At 37.6% G+C, this 19,796-nt stretch overlaps 1 protein-coding gene across 9 annotated transcripts in view; it reads right to left on the reverse strand.

The window, feature by feature from the left end:
- ATXN7L1 (ataxin 7 like 1) overlaps positions 1-19,796 on the reverse strand; it is a 115,963-nt gene that overhangs the window by 7,113 nt on the left and 89,054 nt on the right. For all 9 annotated transcript variants that reach the window (XM_051805115.1, XM_051805113.1, XM_051805114.1 and 6 more), the window contains 6 exons: positions 17,328-17,611; positions 12,410-12,492; positions 11,302-11,558; positions 8,862-9,054; positions 6,450-6,571; positions 2,887-3,838 (listed from right to left, as the gene is read on the reverse strand). In XM_051805115.1, coding sequence (XP_051661075.1) covers positions 2,887-3,838; positions 6,450-6,571; positions 8,862-9,054; positions 11,302-11,558; positions 12,410-12,492; positions 17,328-17,611 — 1,891 coding nt within the window. The remainder of the gene's footprint in view (positions 1-2,886; positions 3,839-6,449; positions 6,572-8,861; positions 9,055-11,301; positions 11,559-12,409; positions 12,493-17,327; positions 17,612-19,796) is intronic.

Raw genomic sequence — 19,796 nt, forward strand, 5'->3', positions numbered from 1 at the left:
AGCCAGTTCTTAAGGTGCTCCCGTGATGCACAAAGATTAAAAGGGTGGGCCTCTGCCCATCCTGTTGCCTTTAGCATGGTGTTTTGCCTGCCACAGCTGTTCTCTAGGGAATAATATTCAATATACGGATCTTGACTAAGGATACACAACCTTGTACCCTTCCAAGCCATTCAGAACACCATGGCACATGTGCAAATCACTAAATACACCATTTACAACATTCATAAAACTCTTCGTAATGTCCACCTTTTAAATGGAGAAATAGTCACTAGGAAATGGACGTGCTGAGATCCTAGAATCATGAGAGGGAATACTGTACCTCTTTAGGCTTTCATGCAATCAGTGCTCCTTCTACTAACAGACTGACTCTCTAGGTCAGACAAAGCAGCCCAGCTTTGCAGGACCACGTTTGGCCTCAGGCACCATCCCGCCTGCGCTCCAGGACAGAAGGGCCATTCACAGAGGCTGAGCGGTTACAGCACTCCATGAAAATAAAGACAGATTCCAAGATGCCTTGGGTCTTGAATGATGGGAACACCATTTCAAGAAGATTAGGGTGAGGCCAAAACTCAACCCCCTTTTTTTTTTCCTCTCTCTTTTAAAGATAAAAATATACTTCAAAATCCAGTGGTCAACACTTCCAGTTACTATCTTCCAGTCCAGAGCTGAATTAAATGAACAAAACCTATACCATAGCCTATCACCCGTCACTTGACCTTTTTTAATGTGTTCCTAGTCTTTAAACTGCCCTATTACATCAAGGATCAGGAGCAAGATTTTAAGCAATACCATATTTTTGGGTGGGATTTTTACTGTGATTGCATTTCTAGAACACAGCAAGTCAAACAGCACAGCTTAAAAAGGAATTTAAGTGTTGTATTCTCCAGAGTTTTAATATTCACATGTAAAGTATGTAATATTATTTGACCCATATGCATAAGTGGGTACAAATTCCATTTATTTTGTATTGCATACAGTATGCTTGTCACAAAGACAATTAGCAGCCAGTTAGACTTCTGCAATACAGTGAACTCCACTTTTCCTCCTATTTTTGATTACTACTGTAGCTCCAAAAACCGGCAGTATAAGAGGAAAGTGTGACGAACTATTACTTATATACATACACATATATGCATGTAGGCACCTGTACATATATATAAAACATTATGTTTAAATATCTGTATATTGCTACACTTATTACAAATATTTAACCTTTTATGTAAGGAAAAAATATTAGTCAGAATTACAGTTTTACAAAAATTCAGTAAAGACTTCCGATTGATTCTTTGCAGTTTATTTACTTCTATTACTGTGCAACATGATGAAATACATCACAAATTGGAACAGGAATGACCCACAGGAACAGATTTAAACCCTAGGAGAGTCAGAATTTGAACTCAGAACCTCCTGCATTTAGCTGTAAGACTTCCTCAGACTGCACAAGCTACAGATACAGTCTATGTCCTGTGAAAAGATGACACAATTAATTTCCTACTACCTATGTTTGAATCAAAGTAACAATTTGTACTTACTTTTTCTTCCCATTTGACACCATATACCTCAGGGCAATTTAATCTTTTTGGGCACACACATATTTCAAAAATGAGATGTGTGACAGAATGAGGAATTTAAAGCATCCTCTGCTGACTTCAGTTACTTAAAGATCAGTTCTGATTGGACACATTTAAGAGGCTTTCAATAGAAAGACAACACCACTACCCATTTTAAAAAGCCAAACAAGTCATCTCTGTTGTACCTCTGCTGGAAGCAGGAGAGAGAAAATATACCTGCTAGGCCATTCTTTGAGACTTTCACTCTGTCTGCTATACCAGCTTTAGGATTAATTTATTCCTTTTTTCCACTCCATTTCTGCCTGCTGTTACTTACGGATTGCCTTGCCCTTACCACCTCCTTTTCAAAATTCCATTTAATGCGCAATATCCTTAAGAAATGAGAGTTTCACAACCAAAAAAAAGATTCCTAGGCTACGTTCTCTGGACTCTCTGAGGTATTCTATTTTCTATGGCTTTGTCTTCCAGACACAAGGGCCAAGTGTTGTTTTCTGTGCACTGCACAGCACTGGGCAGGCTGGCAGAATGAAACAGTACATTATTACAAAGATCGTACTGGCAGTTTTCCCACCAAATTTTACTTCACAAACACTTTTGTCCTTTCATAGCACCACTGAAAGAGAGGCCAAAGATCTGTTTCTATTCATAATGAAGTAAGCATGTGTAACCTCATCTGTTGCACTACCTCCAGTATTCTGAACATATGTACACTAAAAAATATAACCAAATGTCCACTAAGCTCATCTGGTTAAGATCTTAATTTCTTAATTTTTCCAGTTTCGAACAGGAAATGGCATCTGAGGTCAGGTGTCTCAGACTCTCCCCAGGAGAAAGATAGATATAAGTGTTTTACAGAAGAGAAATGAGGAGACTTGCACCACATTAAGAAATGAATCAGCAACAAGGTTAGGAAAAGAAACAAACAGAAATTCTGACTCTCATCTTCCTGTTTTAATGACACAATTTATTTCAGAGAGATGAGAATTAAGAAAGAAATTATTTTCTAAAAAGTATTCATTCTGGACACTCAATTTTACTTTCATAGATACAAATGGCTACTTTATTAATTGAATAAAAAAATCTCATAAAAATATTTTGAGAAAGTATAGATATATATATATAATTTTTTCAGCTCTCAAAACATCTATGACTGGTACAAAACAAATACAAATACGTTTCTGTATTAACCTAGAAAGTAAGTTGTGTGATGAGAACCAATCTGAAGCAAACACAGTATTTTCATTTCAAGAATGCATGAAATATTTCAAGGAAGTCAGACATGATCTGCAAAAAAATAACTGGAAGAGTCCCTTACCTGCCGAGAGATGGAGCTGCTTGTAGGATCTGGCACCGCAGAAATAAGGTTGGCAGTGCTCTTTCTATGAACACTATTCATACCAGGCATTTTAGTGATTTTACAGGCTTTGCTACTAGAACTAGAGTTTTTACGTTTTTTTCCTTCTGATTTGTCAAAAGAAAGGGGTAGAGAAGACACTGCATTATGTGCTCCCAGGGAGTGGTCCCCTGAGTGGTGCACGAGAGAAGATACAGACAGATTAGAAGAGTCAATACTGCTCACTACCATGCTCATGTGTTTCACTGAGTCTGTTGAACTACTTGATAATGAAGTCCGTCCTGAGGGCTCCGATTTGGCACTGAGTGGGCTTGTTCCGTTATTGGTATTGTGCACAGACACACTGTTATAGGAGGATGTAGCCTGATAGGAGTTCAGCGTTGAACTGGGGTTCAGGACACAGTTCTTTTTGTGGGACCCTGAAAATGAAGATGAGGAAGATGTTTGCAAAGATAATGAGGATGATGACGACGACGATGACGACGACTGCGGCTTTTTCTTTTTGTTACTTGAAGACTCATCACTCCGAGATGACAGGTCTTTCACTTTTGAGGATTTGCTGGTTTTTGTTTTGGATGGCTTGTGGGATGGGGAAGGGATGACTGCTGGCACTGGTGACACAGCTGATGGCGCCTTGAAAGTTGAGTCCATGATGCTTAGGCTTGCAGCCACATGAGGAAAAGCTGTAGTGTGTGACATAATGGAATTCGTCTCTGTCGTTGTCACAAAGGCTGCATTTGATAGCATGGCTGATGTCATTATGTAAGAAGAAGTGATTCTCGAACTGATAGGTGTTGAAGGAATATACACCGCACTGGGGTTGCTGAAAGGCTGTAAGACTGAGGCTGGAAAAGGAGTGGAGACATGTGCTGCTGGAGAAGGCATGGGACTATCTGCTGCAGGAGGAATTTTCCTAAACAGAAAAGGAAAAAGAAAAAAAAAAAAAGAGAGATTTAGATACATAAAAAATTCCATCCAAACAATGCAGATAGGAGACAATTTCTGTGAAGGACTAACTCAAAAAGGTAAACCGAGTTCATTCTAATTTTGATTTCTATTTTATTAATCAGGTATAGCAATTAAGTGCACAGTAATCCAATTTAATCACTTTAATACAAATTTAATTTCCTTTTTTCCTCTCCTATTTTACCAAACAATTAAAAAATGCAAATAAAATGCCTGATGGTGGCACCTGTAAACAACTTAGTCACTACATTTCATTCATTGCTTATGTCTTGCTTCAAAGTTCAAGTTGTGGAACAGTTTCAATACCAACCTAAGCTCACAGGTTAGATTTGATCAAATGAGCCAGCCTGGGGGATTGTGAAGCACTTAATCACTGAGCTTAAGGAGGAAAGCCCATCTCTTTCCAAATGCAGCGCTATTTCCAACAGCTCATTTGAGAGCTGGTTAGATGGGATTAAATAGGGAATTTATTGATTAATTTTCACTGATATTGAAAAATTGACAAAATATTAAACAAAGCCTGATAAGCTTTATAAATAATTGAACACACTTCTGCAATAAAATCTAATAATATTACCTGTGAAATTAGTAGAATGTATTCAAATTCATTTCCATTCAGCCATCATCTTCTATTATTTTATCTAATGCAGTGTTATCAAAGAACCAAACCTTCATAATGTCTCTTGGAAAATTATCATGTGAGCTTTTCCCATTATTTAGACTAAAATTTAATTCACAGTTTAATCCTATTTCCCTTTGTTAAGAAGCCATACATCACCATAACTCTGCCCTTGTTATCCTTACTACTGACACCTTTTCAGTTTGTAAAGGCTTACTCTTGCCCTCACAGAAGTATGATAAAAGAGCAGCATTGGGTGTGCTGTTTCATCATAAATCAAATCCTAATTACCAGTGTTCTCTCATGGTATTCCTCCCATGGACACCATTGGACAGACCACTGTTTATGGCACAGTTACATAAGGGATTACATACAGTCTATGCTGCCAGAAACGAGGAATTCCTACTGCCTGCCACAACGCAAACAAAGCTGCTTATCAGGGCCGTTCCTCAGGTTAGTTTTAAAGAAGGGCCAACAATTCCTACCCATCTTTGTGAAGTACTTTGAGAACTAGGGATAAAAGTAATGATCTCAAAACACAGCCTTGCATCCCTGCACCTCCAGCCACAGCTGCAGAGCTGCACTAACACCAGCTGTAAAATACCAGACTTACACACACCTCTCTTGGGGAGCACAGGAAAAGGTCAGTCCAGAGGGATGAGGACAAGAGAGGAATACAACAGGGGTTAAGCACTGTCAACTTCCTGTGTTATACAGACAAGTCAGTACTGCTGGAATTCATTAAAATATTAGAGATTACGTAAACGGATAGAATTTGGGAAAACATATAAAATTGGATTTAGTAGGAGCAGGGTAAGGTCTCTTTATTTCTTGTATCGAACAACTACTGCAGAGGTTATTTTTGTTTTCTGTGACAGTAGTGGTACTAATGACGTGTTTGCTCAGATGCCTGAGTATCTTTTCTCCTGACAAACAAAGCCAATAGATAATAAGTTTTAATCTTCGTATTAAAGGAAACAAAAATATTTTCATTTGTGGAAGGCGACAGACACTAGTTAACAGCCAAACTGACAAAGTAGAAAAGAGGAACCCCTTGCAGATTGAGCATGATCAGTATCTAAACAGACAAGAAACTGGCCCTTTTACAGCAAATCCAACCATTTCCAAACTATGTCTTCTAGCACAGTGGCACTGTTATTATCAAGTTACCAGGTTAGTCAGACAAGCCAAGCTTTAGTGTTTAAAAAATATATTTAAATAAAAATCAAACCTTGTTTACCTAATGGCTGGCATCCAATGAATATAACACAGTCCTGATAATAAACAGTGACACGAAACACTGCACTTTAGTGTCATTACATTGGAAGAAGAATGCATATTCTGCAATAGAATACCACCCCCAAAATTAATTCTATCTGCAGATGCCATGAGTTGGTTTTGGTTTTTTTTAAAGAATTAACATCTATGTTAGAAGTGTAATCTGTTTTAATGTATCTATATAGTCAAAGCCTATAGTGCTTGGAACCTGCATATGTGATACAGAGGTGCTTCAACAGTGAGTAATAATCAGAATTTTAAGATCCCAAATGTGGGAAGGACACTATGGACTAAAAGACTATTATATTCCATCTTACAGACAAATGTGTATAGAGTTCCTTATCTTACAACACATGAATCTTACAACGCAGAGCAAAGCGTGAATGGGTGATATGGGGGCATGATAAAGATATAAAAATCTAGGCAAAATTCAGGTTCAGATAGACTAAAAAAAGCCCTAAATCTGGCAGAAATTTATACCAGAATAGGAGATTGTTCTGTTGGGCTGTGTGTTCCTTAAAAGAAAAGATTTGTACATATATTACCGCTATGCCTTAATACAGAGGTAATTTTACAAAAGCTGCTTAGGGAGTGTTTAATTTAGAAGTTCTACAGAATTAAAAATGTTAAAGTACCCACCAAGAGTAAAAATCCCACTTACTTCCACATCTGTGAGTTCAAGTGTTTTTCTACCATGGAGTTCAGTGCGAATCGAAAATGGTCCCATCTCCGGTCAAAGACATAGTACCCTCTTCCCATTAAGCGACTGCCGTATGAACAGAACTGAAAGAAAAGGTATTTCAATGTTGCTTACAAAAGTGTATTTCTATATTATAAAATATTTATTGATAGATCAAGGAAAACCATTGTAATTTGTATCAAGCATCTAAAACATCTTTAAAAAGGTGTTATACTACCGATAGTATTCGTGCTCTCTGTAGCATAAATACTTCTTTCAAAAATTATGAAATATGTGCATAATGTTTCACTGAGTGTAAAGTATATTTCCAACTTTGCTAATGAGTCAATGTCAGAGAAAATGTAACTGCTGAAGTACTTTTAAGGAGGCAATGCTGATTAGTAATACTCTTACTACCTCAGAAAGACAAGTTACACTATTCTGTGCATATTAAATCTCATAACTGAGTAACAGTAATAAAAATATAACTAAAGAGGAAAAAGGTGCAACAGGAACATCTTTAGTGTGTATTTAATAAACAAACCACTGACATTTCAGTAAAAAAGTAAATTATCATCTATGGCATCTGTGCCACAACAGAACATAGGATACACTCTTCACAGTGCATGAAAATCATCTAGAGGAGTAGTAAATATTTTGAGAATTCTGCAGAGCTCTGGAGTAACTCCCTCTAGAGAACTTCCTGTAACGTCCTACTCAGGAATCTACCCTTGCTTCAGTTAAGTCTTAGCGATCTACATGATGTAGAGAAACCTGTTGTAAATCATCCTCAGAAAACAACCCTCCATCACACAAGGGACCAAGTCACACAAATTCTGGCTAAGAGCAGAAGCACTGATGTGGTAGAAAAGCATCCACTTAAAGTTCTTTTCAGCTTAATGGACAGCAAGTGCTGACTGCAACTGTTCCTCTTAACTATATTTCATGACAAGGTTAAACACGTTAATTAAAACCACCACCTATGTTGATAAACTAGCCTCACCTCCCAGCAAGCTACCACTGACATCAGGTACCACTAAGAGGCAATTAAAAAAGCTACTGACTTTTCACCCCCCTTCAACTATTACCACCTAGCTGGCAGAGGGACTTTGTAGGGAAAACAGTTCACTTCAGTATGAAATTCAGCCATTCAGTGTGAACTGTGCTGGAGGTGATTTACACCATCTTTTCAGACTTCAAGATGATATGGACTAAGAACAGTTGCACTACCAGTAACTGCTTCAGTTGAGAGATGCTAAGATTTCAGAGAACAGATGACTCAGTGGGTTTGCCTTGAAACAGAACTAGGGTCCTAAACCAAAATGGCTATTGACAGTCATGCTTCACTGATGAGGCCTCTACAAGAACTGGCTGCGCTTAGATTATTTTTTAAATTGTGTGGGCACCCATGCAGTGAACCTTTAGTTTTTAATTCACAGACAAGCAGTCAGCAAAACCAAAGTAGGCTCCTGCACATCACAGTATTAAATGGACTATAGTAATAATGATTTTCTCTGTAAGAACCAAATACGAAATTTCATCTGACAGTCATTTAACATTCAGGTCTACTTTTTCCTGGTGTCTGACAGTAACAAGTTCTCCTTTGCTCTAGGGAATATAAACACACAATGCTACAGTTATCACATGTTTGTTTTACTCTGCATATCATATGGCAAATATGTAAGTGTATTCCTTGGTTCAATTTTTATGAGATCCAATTCTTCAGAAGTTCAAGAGTTCTTCCATTGCATCTTGGTTTGTACACCATAAACAAATTCACACTGCAGAGATAATGCCACAAAGCAGTTCATAGTACTTACAATGAAATTTCTCATTAACACAGGAGGAAGACAAAACCAGCTGCCAGAGAAACACATACTTAAGCCACAACCAGAGCCTTTCCATTTTAGATGAATTAAGCAATAGCTTCTAAGTCCACATACACTCACACAAATGATATTTAATTACTGCTTTAAACCAGACAACAAAAATGAACTGTACTAGCCCCCTGCTGCAAGGTACAGTTTTGGAAGAATTGTGACAACAAAGAGATTATCTGTTCATGTCACATTTAAAGCAGTGCAACTTTCCTCAGTTTAGCAGAACTACACCTAAATTGTAGTCTACTGAGAACTAAAACTACTAGCTCTAAAACTAGAACTTCTGAATTTCTGCTGCTCATCTTGTCCTACAACCCATTTGTCATGTGTACTGACCAGTCTTCTCCTCCTACCTTATCCCATTCATACAATTTTCTGTTAAATGTATTTGTTCTCTTTAGAACAGTTTTCAGAATGTAAGGTCCTTATTCCTTACCTTTTTACTAAATTATTTTTTCTCCGCTCTCTAATTACATAAGAATAATGGCAAGGCATGCCAGAGACAGACACATACCCCAAGAGGTCTGGGATGGTGTCCAGAAAAATGACAGTCTAATTTCTCAGATTCTTCAGCTCCATCCGCTTCTCCTTCATCACTGGACAATCTGCTCGTTATATCTCCTCCCATGGAAGGCAGTGGCAGTTCTGGTACGTACCCACTGTGGTTTGAAGAACTGTTGCTGTTTATGCTATTTGCAGATGAAGGTCTGGAAGGAGAATATGCATTTAAATTATCAGTGTTCAAAGTCTCTGCAAACCTACCTGCTGGCATCAGGCATCAAAGTAAATGATACCAGAAATGATCATGTAAAGAAGGACAGTAAGAGATACTGAATAGCTGATATTTGGTCTTGTCAGAAATACATCATGAGGTTATCACTAACATTAGCAGAAGCACCTTTGTATTGCCTGGAATTTTAAATTTGCCATGAAGTTCAGTTTTAGATCTTGAGAGAAGCAAAGTGTATTTAAAACGTAAATAAAAATCAGATGAGTAAAACTGTCTTACAATGCCCCATTACTCTGCTACTCGATTAATCCCAAGCATCCAGTTATGAAGTTATATTTCATACCAAAATCCTACTGAAATCAGTGTACTAAATTTAATAAAAGTGTTTAGCTGACATCCTCTACAGCTAGATTAGTGGGTGAAGTAACTGGGAGAAGCTCTCATAGCATGTTTTCTTTGTTTCATTGGATTTTAGATAAAGTAGGAATGCCTTTGCACCACAGGATGTGATGGTGCCTCACCTTTCAAAAGTAGTTTGGAAACAAATTAGATTAGAAGTGGGGGTGGAAAAGGGTCTCAATTACAGACCAACACTTGGTCTATACAACCATGTATGTATGGAGGTCTCTGAGGCTGGAGGAGATGTCCACATTGGGCAAAATCTGCAGATGATCATCTTCAGTTTCACGAATTCACTGTCTCTGGGCATAGCAGTCACTAAGCCTGTGGACAGGTGCCCTCTCCTGACCCGTGCAGGGATTGCTCATGGATAGCATCAGCTGGGAATAACTGCTGCAGCTGCTGCTGCAAGGGATGGATTGTTCCAGTGCTCTGCAGCCTTCAGGAGAACCTGGCAGGGTCAAGCCAAGCCACCCGCAGTGAACCCAGCGAGCTGTGCCTCAGCAGAGCAGGGAGCACTCGCAGAACCCCTTCCAGCAGCGGAGCCGCAGGCTGGCTGGCTCCCAGACAGGCAGCAAGGCTTTCCTCGGACACGGCTGCTTGCAAAACCAGACAGGATGACCCAACAGAGGCACCTCACCAGAAACAGAAGTGTAGGCTGTACAAACACAACATAGGATTGCTAAAATCCTCCTCCTTGTGCACCACTATCTCTGTAATTTCTTCAGCTGACTCTCATGGAATTGCATTCCAGTTTTGCTGCTTTGACTGTAACACCTACTAAAACCCATGTCTGCCTGTCTGTTCTCCTCTCTAGTTAAGGACTCTGTAAGGTCACTCCTTTAACAAGAATTTTAGGCAGATTCACACCAATTTATCTATTCTTTCATTGTCCTTTCACTCAAACCCTCTAAGGCCCACCCCTGCCACTGTAGGAATAAAATTTCATTAGGGCTTGGTGAATTGAAACAGCTGTCTCTGTAAGACTTGAGAGAGCAAATACAAGAAGTATCTCTTTGAAATAGAGACTGTCATAGTACAAAAGCCCCAAAATGAGCTTGACCAAGGCTTTTGCAAAGAAATGAATGATGAATCAATATAAATATGAACAAAACCAACTAGTTTAGCTCTATACACTCCAGCCAAAACTAGTACCAAAAAAACCCCACAAATAAACAAAACATATGAGAAAGTTTTCCAGAGGATAATTAGAATTCAGTAGCCCAAATACCTCATACTGTTTTTCGTAAAGAGATGCCTTCAGAAGTTTGCATTGTCTTTCTGAAGACTGTTATTGTCTTTTCTAAGAAAAGTCTTCAAAACAAGGGAAGACATGCTATGGACAGTTTCACATCAATAGTTTCAAATCAACACTAAATTACACCTTTTTTTACAAGAATTCCATTGATGTAATCAGTGAAGTATTTGTAGAGAAAAATTCTACATTAATGTGCAGAATTTCACCTGTGCTTCTCTAATACCTGAAAGATTCATGTAAACAGACTTTTATTCCTAAATGTCCCAGAATGATTTGAATATAAACTTTCCTAATTATTACTGGACATTTTAGCAAAAAAAAAAAAAAAAAGTCTGAGATTCTGAGCTGAAGGTGAACACAACTCCTTATCTCATTCCCAGTCAGACCACAGGTTACCATGGACAGATTTAGGTTAATAAGAGCTAGCAGAAATTCTTATATTAGTATGTTTTATTGTGCAACAGCCTTAAGAAGTATTGAATGCTTATAAAATGAGATGCATGAAAGACTAAGAATTTTCTTACAGCACCTTCAGAATGCACCATTCTACACTGGAGAACTGCTTACCTTGGAAGTACAGAATTTGGTGGTCTAGATTTTGCAGGAGATGTTACTTTAGATTCTTGCCCAGAGTTCACTGAGGATCCTGACAGAGAGTCTTGTGCTGGTGTGGGCTGGCTCTGATAGCTTTCCCTTGCAGATGGTGGATGCTCTTTGTCTTTTGCGACTTCTTTTTCCCTGGACCGAGCTTTGTGTTCAGCTAGAAGGATGTCAAACTGTTTTTTACGGCCTGGAACTGCTCGTCGATGATTAAGTGAATGAGTCTAAAAATAGGGTGGTTAAAAAGCATTTGTGTGTGCATGACATTGTTTATGAGTCCTCTACACTTCTGATACACCACAACTCTAAAAGATAAAATCTACTTCAAACAACTTTAGCCACAGTTATGAAAATAAAGCTGCTATACCACGTTATCTTTGATAATTTATGAAGTCAAGAAATGCCAACATCAAGGCTAAAATTACTTTTTGCAACAATTTTCATATAATAGAGACTATTGACTTACCTTTTCCAGACAGAAAATAGAATTCCAGTAATTTTAAGATATTAAAAAGTAACATCATTGTAGCTTTTAGCTTCCAATGAAAAACTGATTTCATTGGATTGAAAAATGTGAATACATTTTAAAGTGAATTTAACTGATCATCTCTACTGACAGGCAGCACATACACATACAAATGTTCATTATAACTGTCCTACATTGCTGCTACTTTTTGACATGAGAGTAACTACTATCACAAGGGCAACCTCCAAGTAAGTCATTATACAAAAATATGTTAATTTTTTTAAACTAAAAACTGACTATACTTCAACACTGTTGCACACATGAACCAAAAAAGGAGCATTTAAAATAACACCTGGGCTTCTACACGAAACGTTAATGCTTTCTGCATAATAAAATGACAAGAAAAAAAATATTTTTAGAAACATCAGTGGAATAATGCAGATGCTCTGATTCAAAGAAACAGAATTACTCAAAAGAATTACCTGAAGACAGCGTCTGAGTACCATACCCATTGTCTGTAAGACAGGAGCAGGTATGACCTCTCAAACTACTGTGGTAGGATTTAAACTATAACAAAGCATCTGATATTTTATCTTCTAAGAAAAATACCTTGCAGGTGAGCGATCTTGTGCAAGGTTTCTTTGTTTCAGGATCCAGTACTCCACAGTGTTTATTTGGGTCAAATTCTCTTTCTGTTTGATGAGGGAAGGAAAAAGGAGAAAAAACCAGATTATTACAGAAGTTTTAACCAGAGTAGCTTATAATTTTTGCCTGATAGAACTTACCTCATGCCCAACCTGAACCACTGATCCCTACCCAGCACCCCTTATAAATAGTGCTGTGTGCCTCACTCATACAGTTGCGCAGTTTTTTTGTCCTTGCATGTTTTAAACTATATAGAGCAGGATTTCAGCCACAGATTTCATGGCAATAAGTCTGTTTGCAGTGCTGTACTCAACGGAATGGCCCAAACATAGGACCAAGCCTTGCAACTTCAGTTCCCTCTCTAACACTGCTTCTGAGGCCATGAAATGCAGTAAATCTTCCTCCTGAGCTGGGCTAAAAATACATACACAACACATACAATATCACAAGTGCTTCGAACAATATTTTTTTCACATACTTAGAAATTCTAGAAAACAACCCATGGTGTCTCCAAAGTAAATGCAAGATTACTGGTGGCATTTAAAAAACAAAATGTATCTAAATCTGTCCCCTAAATCTGTATAAAAATAACACGTATGTTAGTTTATATTACCCTAAGTGGAAGGAGGTATGGAGTTTAAAGTATGCAGAGATTGTGAAAACAAGGCATTTACATGAGTTCTACTCATGATTAACATTAAAAATGCATTAATATTTAATATGCTGTATTTGCATATTTCATTTTCATTAATATTTTAGTGTTTATATGCCACAGATAGCATCACCTCCTTTAGGTTACATTAATATAGTTTTAGGGTTTCCACTAAGAGCTGTAACAAAACTGAGGACATACACTTTTTAGTTTATGCCACCAAAAACCCCTACCACTACCTTCACACACCTTGACAAAGTGTGGTTTAATTTGCAGACTGGTTTGCTTTTGTTTGATAGGGGAATATAAACTATTGCCAAATCCTATTTTAACTATACAGTGGTGTTACATTCACATATAATAAACATCCTGTGCTCAAATACAACATTTAATCAGAGGATCTAAAAATTCTTTATAAACAAACAAACGAGAGCTAAGAGAAAGACAGTGATTCACAGCTGTGTTACAATGTTATGACAGCATCACAGCAAGTAGAACAGCTGGAAGAAGAAAAGTGAGGCCAAGTAACCTATGTTAGACAGCAACTGTCCTCCAGATACACAAATACTAGCAGTTTTATGTATTCTGCTACATGGACTTAAAAATGCTTATGCAAACATTAAATGGCTATTTTATCGACCTATCAGCAGAGACATACCAAAAAGTGAGTTTAGAAAAAACAGCTGTCACAGTTTTTTGGCGAAATCTACAAAGGGATTGAAATATGTCACAAGTAGTTGTAGATTCTGTGGCATTTACAGCACAACAGAAACAGAAAAGTAGCTGTGTATGACTCAATATAATAAACATTTCTTTTTTACTTAATGAATGAAAACACATGTTCACGAACTAAAGGAGTTAATTACTCCTGGGGTTTGAGTGTAAGATGTTCCTATTGCAGATTCCTGAATCACCCATCTAAAAACCTTTAATGCAAATTAAAAAAACAAACTAAAAAGACGATATGGACTAATAAATATGCCTTTAAATGAAAAATCCTGAGGGCAATCATAAGGCTATGGAAAGTGTTCTGAAAGTCACCAAGCAAGGACTGTTTTCGATCAACAGGAGAACATATTTCAAAAATCAAAAACTCTCCAGATTGCTACTGGAGAGCATTAATGTCCCAACCAAGTAAGACTTGCAGGACTGATTACAGTAAGGCCAGTTATCAGGAAAACATAAACAGATAAAATCAAGATAAGGAATTACAGTCAGAAAGAGTGGAAGCCTCCACCTTTGACTGAACAATAAAATAACAAGCTTTCTCTGAGAAACAGAAAATACTGAACAGGGAACCACTTCTCTTAACTGAAGCATGTGTGGCTGTTCCAGAGAAATCATGAACATCTAACTGCCAGCTACAGACATGCCTGGTTTGGGTAACACACTAAATGAAGCTTACCATCTTCTTATCAATAACAAAATGCAGCTTCTGACTACTTCTGTATTTGGAAATGTGTAGTGTGACAACCCCCAGACTCCTGTGCACAGGCACAGCTTCAGAAAACTGTCTCTTTGGAATGGATTCCACTTCTTCGTGTTGAGTGGATAATGTAAAGAGCATTTGTTATAACCTTCACTGAAAGAAGAGGACGGGCCAAAACTGAACTGTCACGGACTCCTGTTTGGTGTAAGCTGGGCATCATCATTCCTTGACTTCACCCAAAGAGAGCAAGAACTAAGGAAGATTTAGGAAAAAAATTTTTTTTTTTTTTTTGCAGTTTGCTACTGGGAAACACTAATCCACTTATGCTGGGCAGCTACAGACTGTCTTTTGTGGTTCCGCAAGCTGTTTCCTCTCTCTCACCAAGGACAGTGCTCCTGAAAAGAGGGCAGGTTCATTCATCACCCAAACAACCACCAGCTCTCAGCAAAATAGAAAACAAACTTCAATCACAGTTGGGGAAATGGTGTGAGAGAGAGTAGAGGCTGCTAAAAAGGGATGTAAAACAGATGTAAACTGGCCAAACTTATTAAGGAGCTTCAAAAATTAACATCTGTACAGCTCCAGAGCAGTGGACTGAGGGAAACCTAAATCCCCTAACCACCGTTTCATTCTTTTAACATGAAATGAATGAAATTATGCAATATCTAAAATAATCATCTCATTGACCTTCCAAGATCTTTTTCTCAGTCTTTGTATAATCCTGTATAATAATGGAGAGGAATCCATCATAGTGACACACAATCTACAGGCAATTCATCTCCAGTGCTCTCAGGACTTCCACTATTTGCATCATCGCTAAATTACTGCATTGCTGCATCAATACTTGAGGCAGCAGAAGTAAGACTGAACAGATTGTAAATTTGATAATGACAGAGGAGCTGTAAAAAAATCTCAGTTCTGTGGATTTGTTAACCATATAAAAGTAAACACATGCCTATCGGGGTGCTCAATCAGTCCTGTGCAGAAATTTCCACCAAGGAGACATTCCCTAGCCTGGAAGATATTGTGAGTGAGACCTCAGACACAGAACAGCTCAGGAGTCACCTCCACAGAAAAAAACAGCAAGCTGAAGGAAGGCTCTACAGAACTGATTCTCCTTTATGAACACATTTCAGCAAGCACTTGTACGAAAAAGTCCAAGTATCACCTATAGCCCTGCAGTGCTACGTGGTGACATGAGGGAAACCACTCTCAGTTTTAACTGCCCAAGGAGGAATTCAGAATTGATTAGCTAAATTAAGCATCTAAACCATTAAAGGAAATAATAGGTTAAAAGGAAGCAGTATTTCAAATTAATTGTAAAATAGAGAGAGTTTTTATTAGAATAATAAAATTGGATCTTAGAAAGTGAAATGTAAGGGTTAAAGCCAAATCTTAAGCTGCTTTCTTGTAATATTTTTTCATTTTGTGCAACACTATAAATGAACAACGCTCTATCTTCTTATACACCACCTTTAACTAGTTAAGAAAGCAATCAGTGTACTGAACCCTTTCAGGCAATGGCATTGTTCCATGCCCCACACAGCCCTAGCAAACACCTCATACTGGACTGGAATCCAGCCAGGGTAGCAGCACCATAGGCTAACTGCCAAATTTGAGAAAATAAAAAAAAATAAACCTGATATTCAGGCAAAAAATAGGGCACACTCATTAACTGGAAATGAAACCATCTATCTTGTACAACTTATACTTGGTTCATAACTAGTGCACATTTAGAAATCATGTGAACTAACTTTGTGCCAAAGTGACGATCCAGCGCGGATCATGCTGCCATTAGCAAAATTAGCCTTTCAGCACACACAAGAAGTTCCTGCCCGAGTCACAAAGTACTGCCAGCTGATGAATAGACCCTGCACAGCTTCTGGAGCCGTAAACTTGAGTCAGTTACTTTTGCTTTAAAAAAACCATAAAATAAAATCCCTCAAAACACCGTTTCCTTTTATTCGGAGCAAAATCTGTTTTCAGCTTTATGCGGCAAATTCTCTACTTGCTGCCCTACAGTTGGCATGGGTCATGTCCAGGGAACTCCACAGGAAATAATTCCTCCTCTCCATGGATGGCAACCTTTCTAAGGGAGCCTCTGCCCTCCCACAACATGGCGGTTCTGTGCTTTGGTGGCAGGTTTGGATGGGGACCACACATCCTCAAAGCTACTCTGCCTAAGACCATCCAGGGCATCTCCTATTTAATGGTGCTTCCTCAACGCCACTGTCCTGCCTTCCTGAGAAAGATCGAGAGGCCCATGCTAGAAACATCTCCACTCATGTGTGAACTGTAGAGGGGTAAGGGTGGAGGGGAATTATGACTTTTAAGACTTCCCCAGTATTTCCGTATCTTGTTAGAATTTTCTAGTATCTAAAACCAAGAAAAAAGATTCTTTAAAAAAAATCATGACTTGGAGCATAATTCAAAGTCTTAAACCAATTCAACTTGATAATGACTGAAGTCACCCAACCAAGGCACATTTTCTTTTGTTCTAAACAAACCCAAATCCCACAATGGTTTGAGGAAGTCTTCTGCTTTTCTGTTTTAATGAATTTACTTCCTTAAAGATTTATATTTGGCCTGTTGACCAGTAATTTCAAGCTAAACAGAATGTGTACTTTGTAAATACTTTACACACTCTAAGACTGTGAAAGCTTTTTTTTTAATATATGCAAACTGGTATCTTACAGTAAAAAAAAAATCAAAGCATCATTTTATTAGCTGTATTACGAGCTATAGAAATATTAACAAAGAAAGACAGACTACCTCAACAGATGAACTACAACATCACTCACCTGAAAGTCTTTTGTAAGGCTTGTTACTACTTTTAGTGCCGTTTTGGTGTTTCTTGTCTATTGATGGAGCTACAATTCCTTTGCCATTCAGAATCTTTTCTGGTGATGGTGGCACTGACTTGGATGTCAAACCAGATTTAACCAGAGTTGGAGCAGGTATGGTGGATGAAGAGGCTGAGGAGGAGGTGATGGTGGTAGTGGTTGCAGAATTCATTTTAACATTGGCACCATCTGCCTTCACTAGGTTAGGAATTTTCTCTAGACTGACTACTGGAACAGGAACGCTGCAAAACCAAAGAAAAATCTTCAAGTGGTATTGCCTGTACTGAAGATTTACAGTTACTTAATCCCCTTCCACAGATATAAAAAGTTTGATGCAAGTGACACAGTATCTTAAGACCAGACTAAAATGAAATACTTGGTACCATTATTGACTATTTTTGTTCAATCAAACACTTACAAAACCAGGCATCTGTAAAGCCTGGCCATGTAGAGAATTAGGAAAACAAACCTTTGCATTTTTGTAAAAATCCAATTCCCTACTATTCATAAGCAAAATCAGTATGTGGTACTAACCAAAACATACCCCTTACAAATACAGTCTCATGCCTTTAACACAAGTGCATACCAGATATGTGTACACTGTACTAAACTCACCACAATAACAAAGCAGTTTGCTAATAATATTAATATTTTTAAACAAACATAAAAATAATTCATTTGCTCAGATGTGTCTGAATGACATACAAGTTCTGGAAACAAGGAGAAAAGAGATTTTAAGCATAGAAATCTTAACAGCGGTCTCTTTAAAAGTATTACAATCCTTGATGACTTGAGCATTACTACAATGTACTTCTAATAAAATCTTAGGAACTTAAAAATAAAAATTCCCAATATAATTATTAGCTTAGTTGGCCTTTTTCAGAATAAAGTTTGCAATAACTAACTTACTCCTACTTAACTACTACCACAGAATATTTGACAGTAACAAATGTTACCTTCCCAATTTGGCAGCAAAAACGACTGAGACGAGTGATTTCCAATTCCAACAGTATTCTAACATTTCTGGGTTCTATTTGCATGAGGAAATATCCAACAATGATAGCTGCTTTTTACCTACTCAACAACTCGAGAGTTGGATGTCTTGTGACTACCAACTAATATATAAATTATATACCCCTCCTCACTGAAACAAACACAAATAAAAAGTATTACACAACTGTATGGTTAGGGGCTTATCCCCATTCACAACTGACACATAATTTCAGTCTTTTGTGTCTGAAAAATGGCACCTTCACTGCACCTTCCTACAGATGGAATGGTTAATAGGTGTGGAGTTTTTACAATCAGAAAGAGATGACTTTGAGATGGCATTCTCCATTGGAAACATCGAAGCAGGATTGAAAATAACTCAAGTCTTGATCTTCCTGGGCTCCTACAAGCCTCTCTTTCTCTGTAACTGCTGAAGATGACAAACAGAAAACGTGGTGTGTGTGGCTGGAGCGGACTCTCGCACACGCTCCAATCTTTCTTCTACGTGTCTTTTAACATAGGAAAATGTATGAACTTTGATATAAACAATAAGTATACACAACTACTAAGAAGATTTAGGCACCAAGATATATCCTGGAACTGGAATTAAATTATATGAAACTTCCATATCCTGTGGTACCATAAAGGGAGCAGTAAGTTAGTCAGAATACAGATCCGACTGCAGGGAGATGGAGGTCGTTGGCCAGTAACCGAGCAAAAAAATGTACCTTACTCACAAAATCAGAACTGCATTAAGTATTTCAATGAATGCAAACATGTAGCTATGAAAGGGAGGATTTGATCCTCTACTTTTTTAAACTGCTCTGAATTTATTATTTATAAGGCAGGCAAAAATTACAACATTTCAGTGTAGGAATCATTTTTTTTCCCTTTAAATAGATGGCAATTACATTTTCTGAAAATAGGAGAATCTTACTCTACATCAAGTAGTTTTACTATATATAAACTGTAAAAACATATGAAAAAATCTTCATGCTCAGTTTGTAAGATCTAACTTAATTCAAAATACTGATACACAGTGAAAAGGTCAAATGTATTATCTGGACTAGTAGTAAAAAATGGTTAATAAAAATGAAAAGGGTTTCTCTGTTTTGCAGTGTTCAGAATCTCAGATCCCAAGGCACATATGGATGGATCACTGTGATAATGAAAAATGCCCAGGTGAGGGAACATTTTTGCTTCGTTTTATTACAGATCAACAAGTCAACCTTCATTATGTATTTCATTGCAGTGTAAAAGGAAAAAGAAAAATACTCCAGTATTTGAGAACACATGAATTCTACAACAGTCCTGGCACTCTATAGTAAATTACTTGAGATTTCAGAAGCTGTAGGTGATAATTTCTTTTTTTTTTTGTAATATATAAAAAAAAGGTACTGCATTCAACAGTGAGGAACTCTAGTTTAATCTTAGCAT

The sequence above is a fragment of the Manacus candei genome, unplaced genomic scaffold (assembly GCF_025592945.1).
Source record: "Manacus candei isolate 608988 ecotype Guabito, Panama unplaced genomic scaffold, ASM2559294v1 h1tg000063l, whole genome shotgun sequence".
In the NCBI taxonomy this organism is placed as follows: Eukaryota; Metazoa; Chordata; class Aves; order Passeriformes; family Pipridae; genus Manacus; species Manacus candei.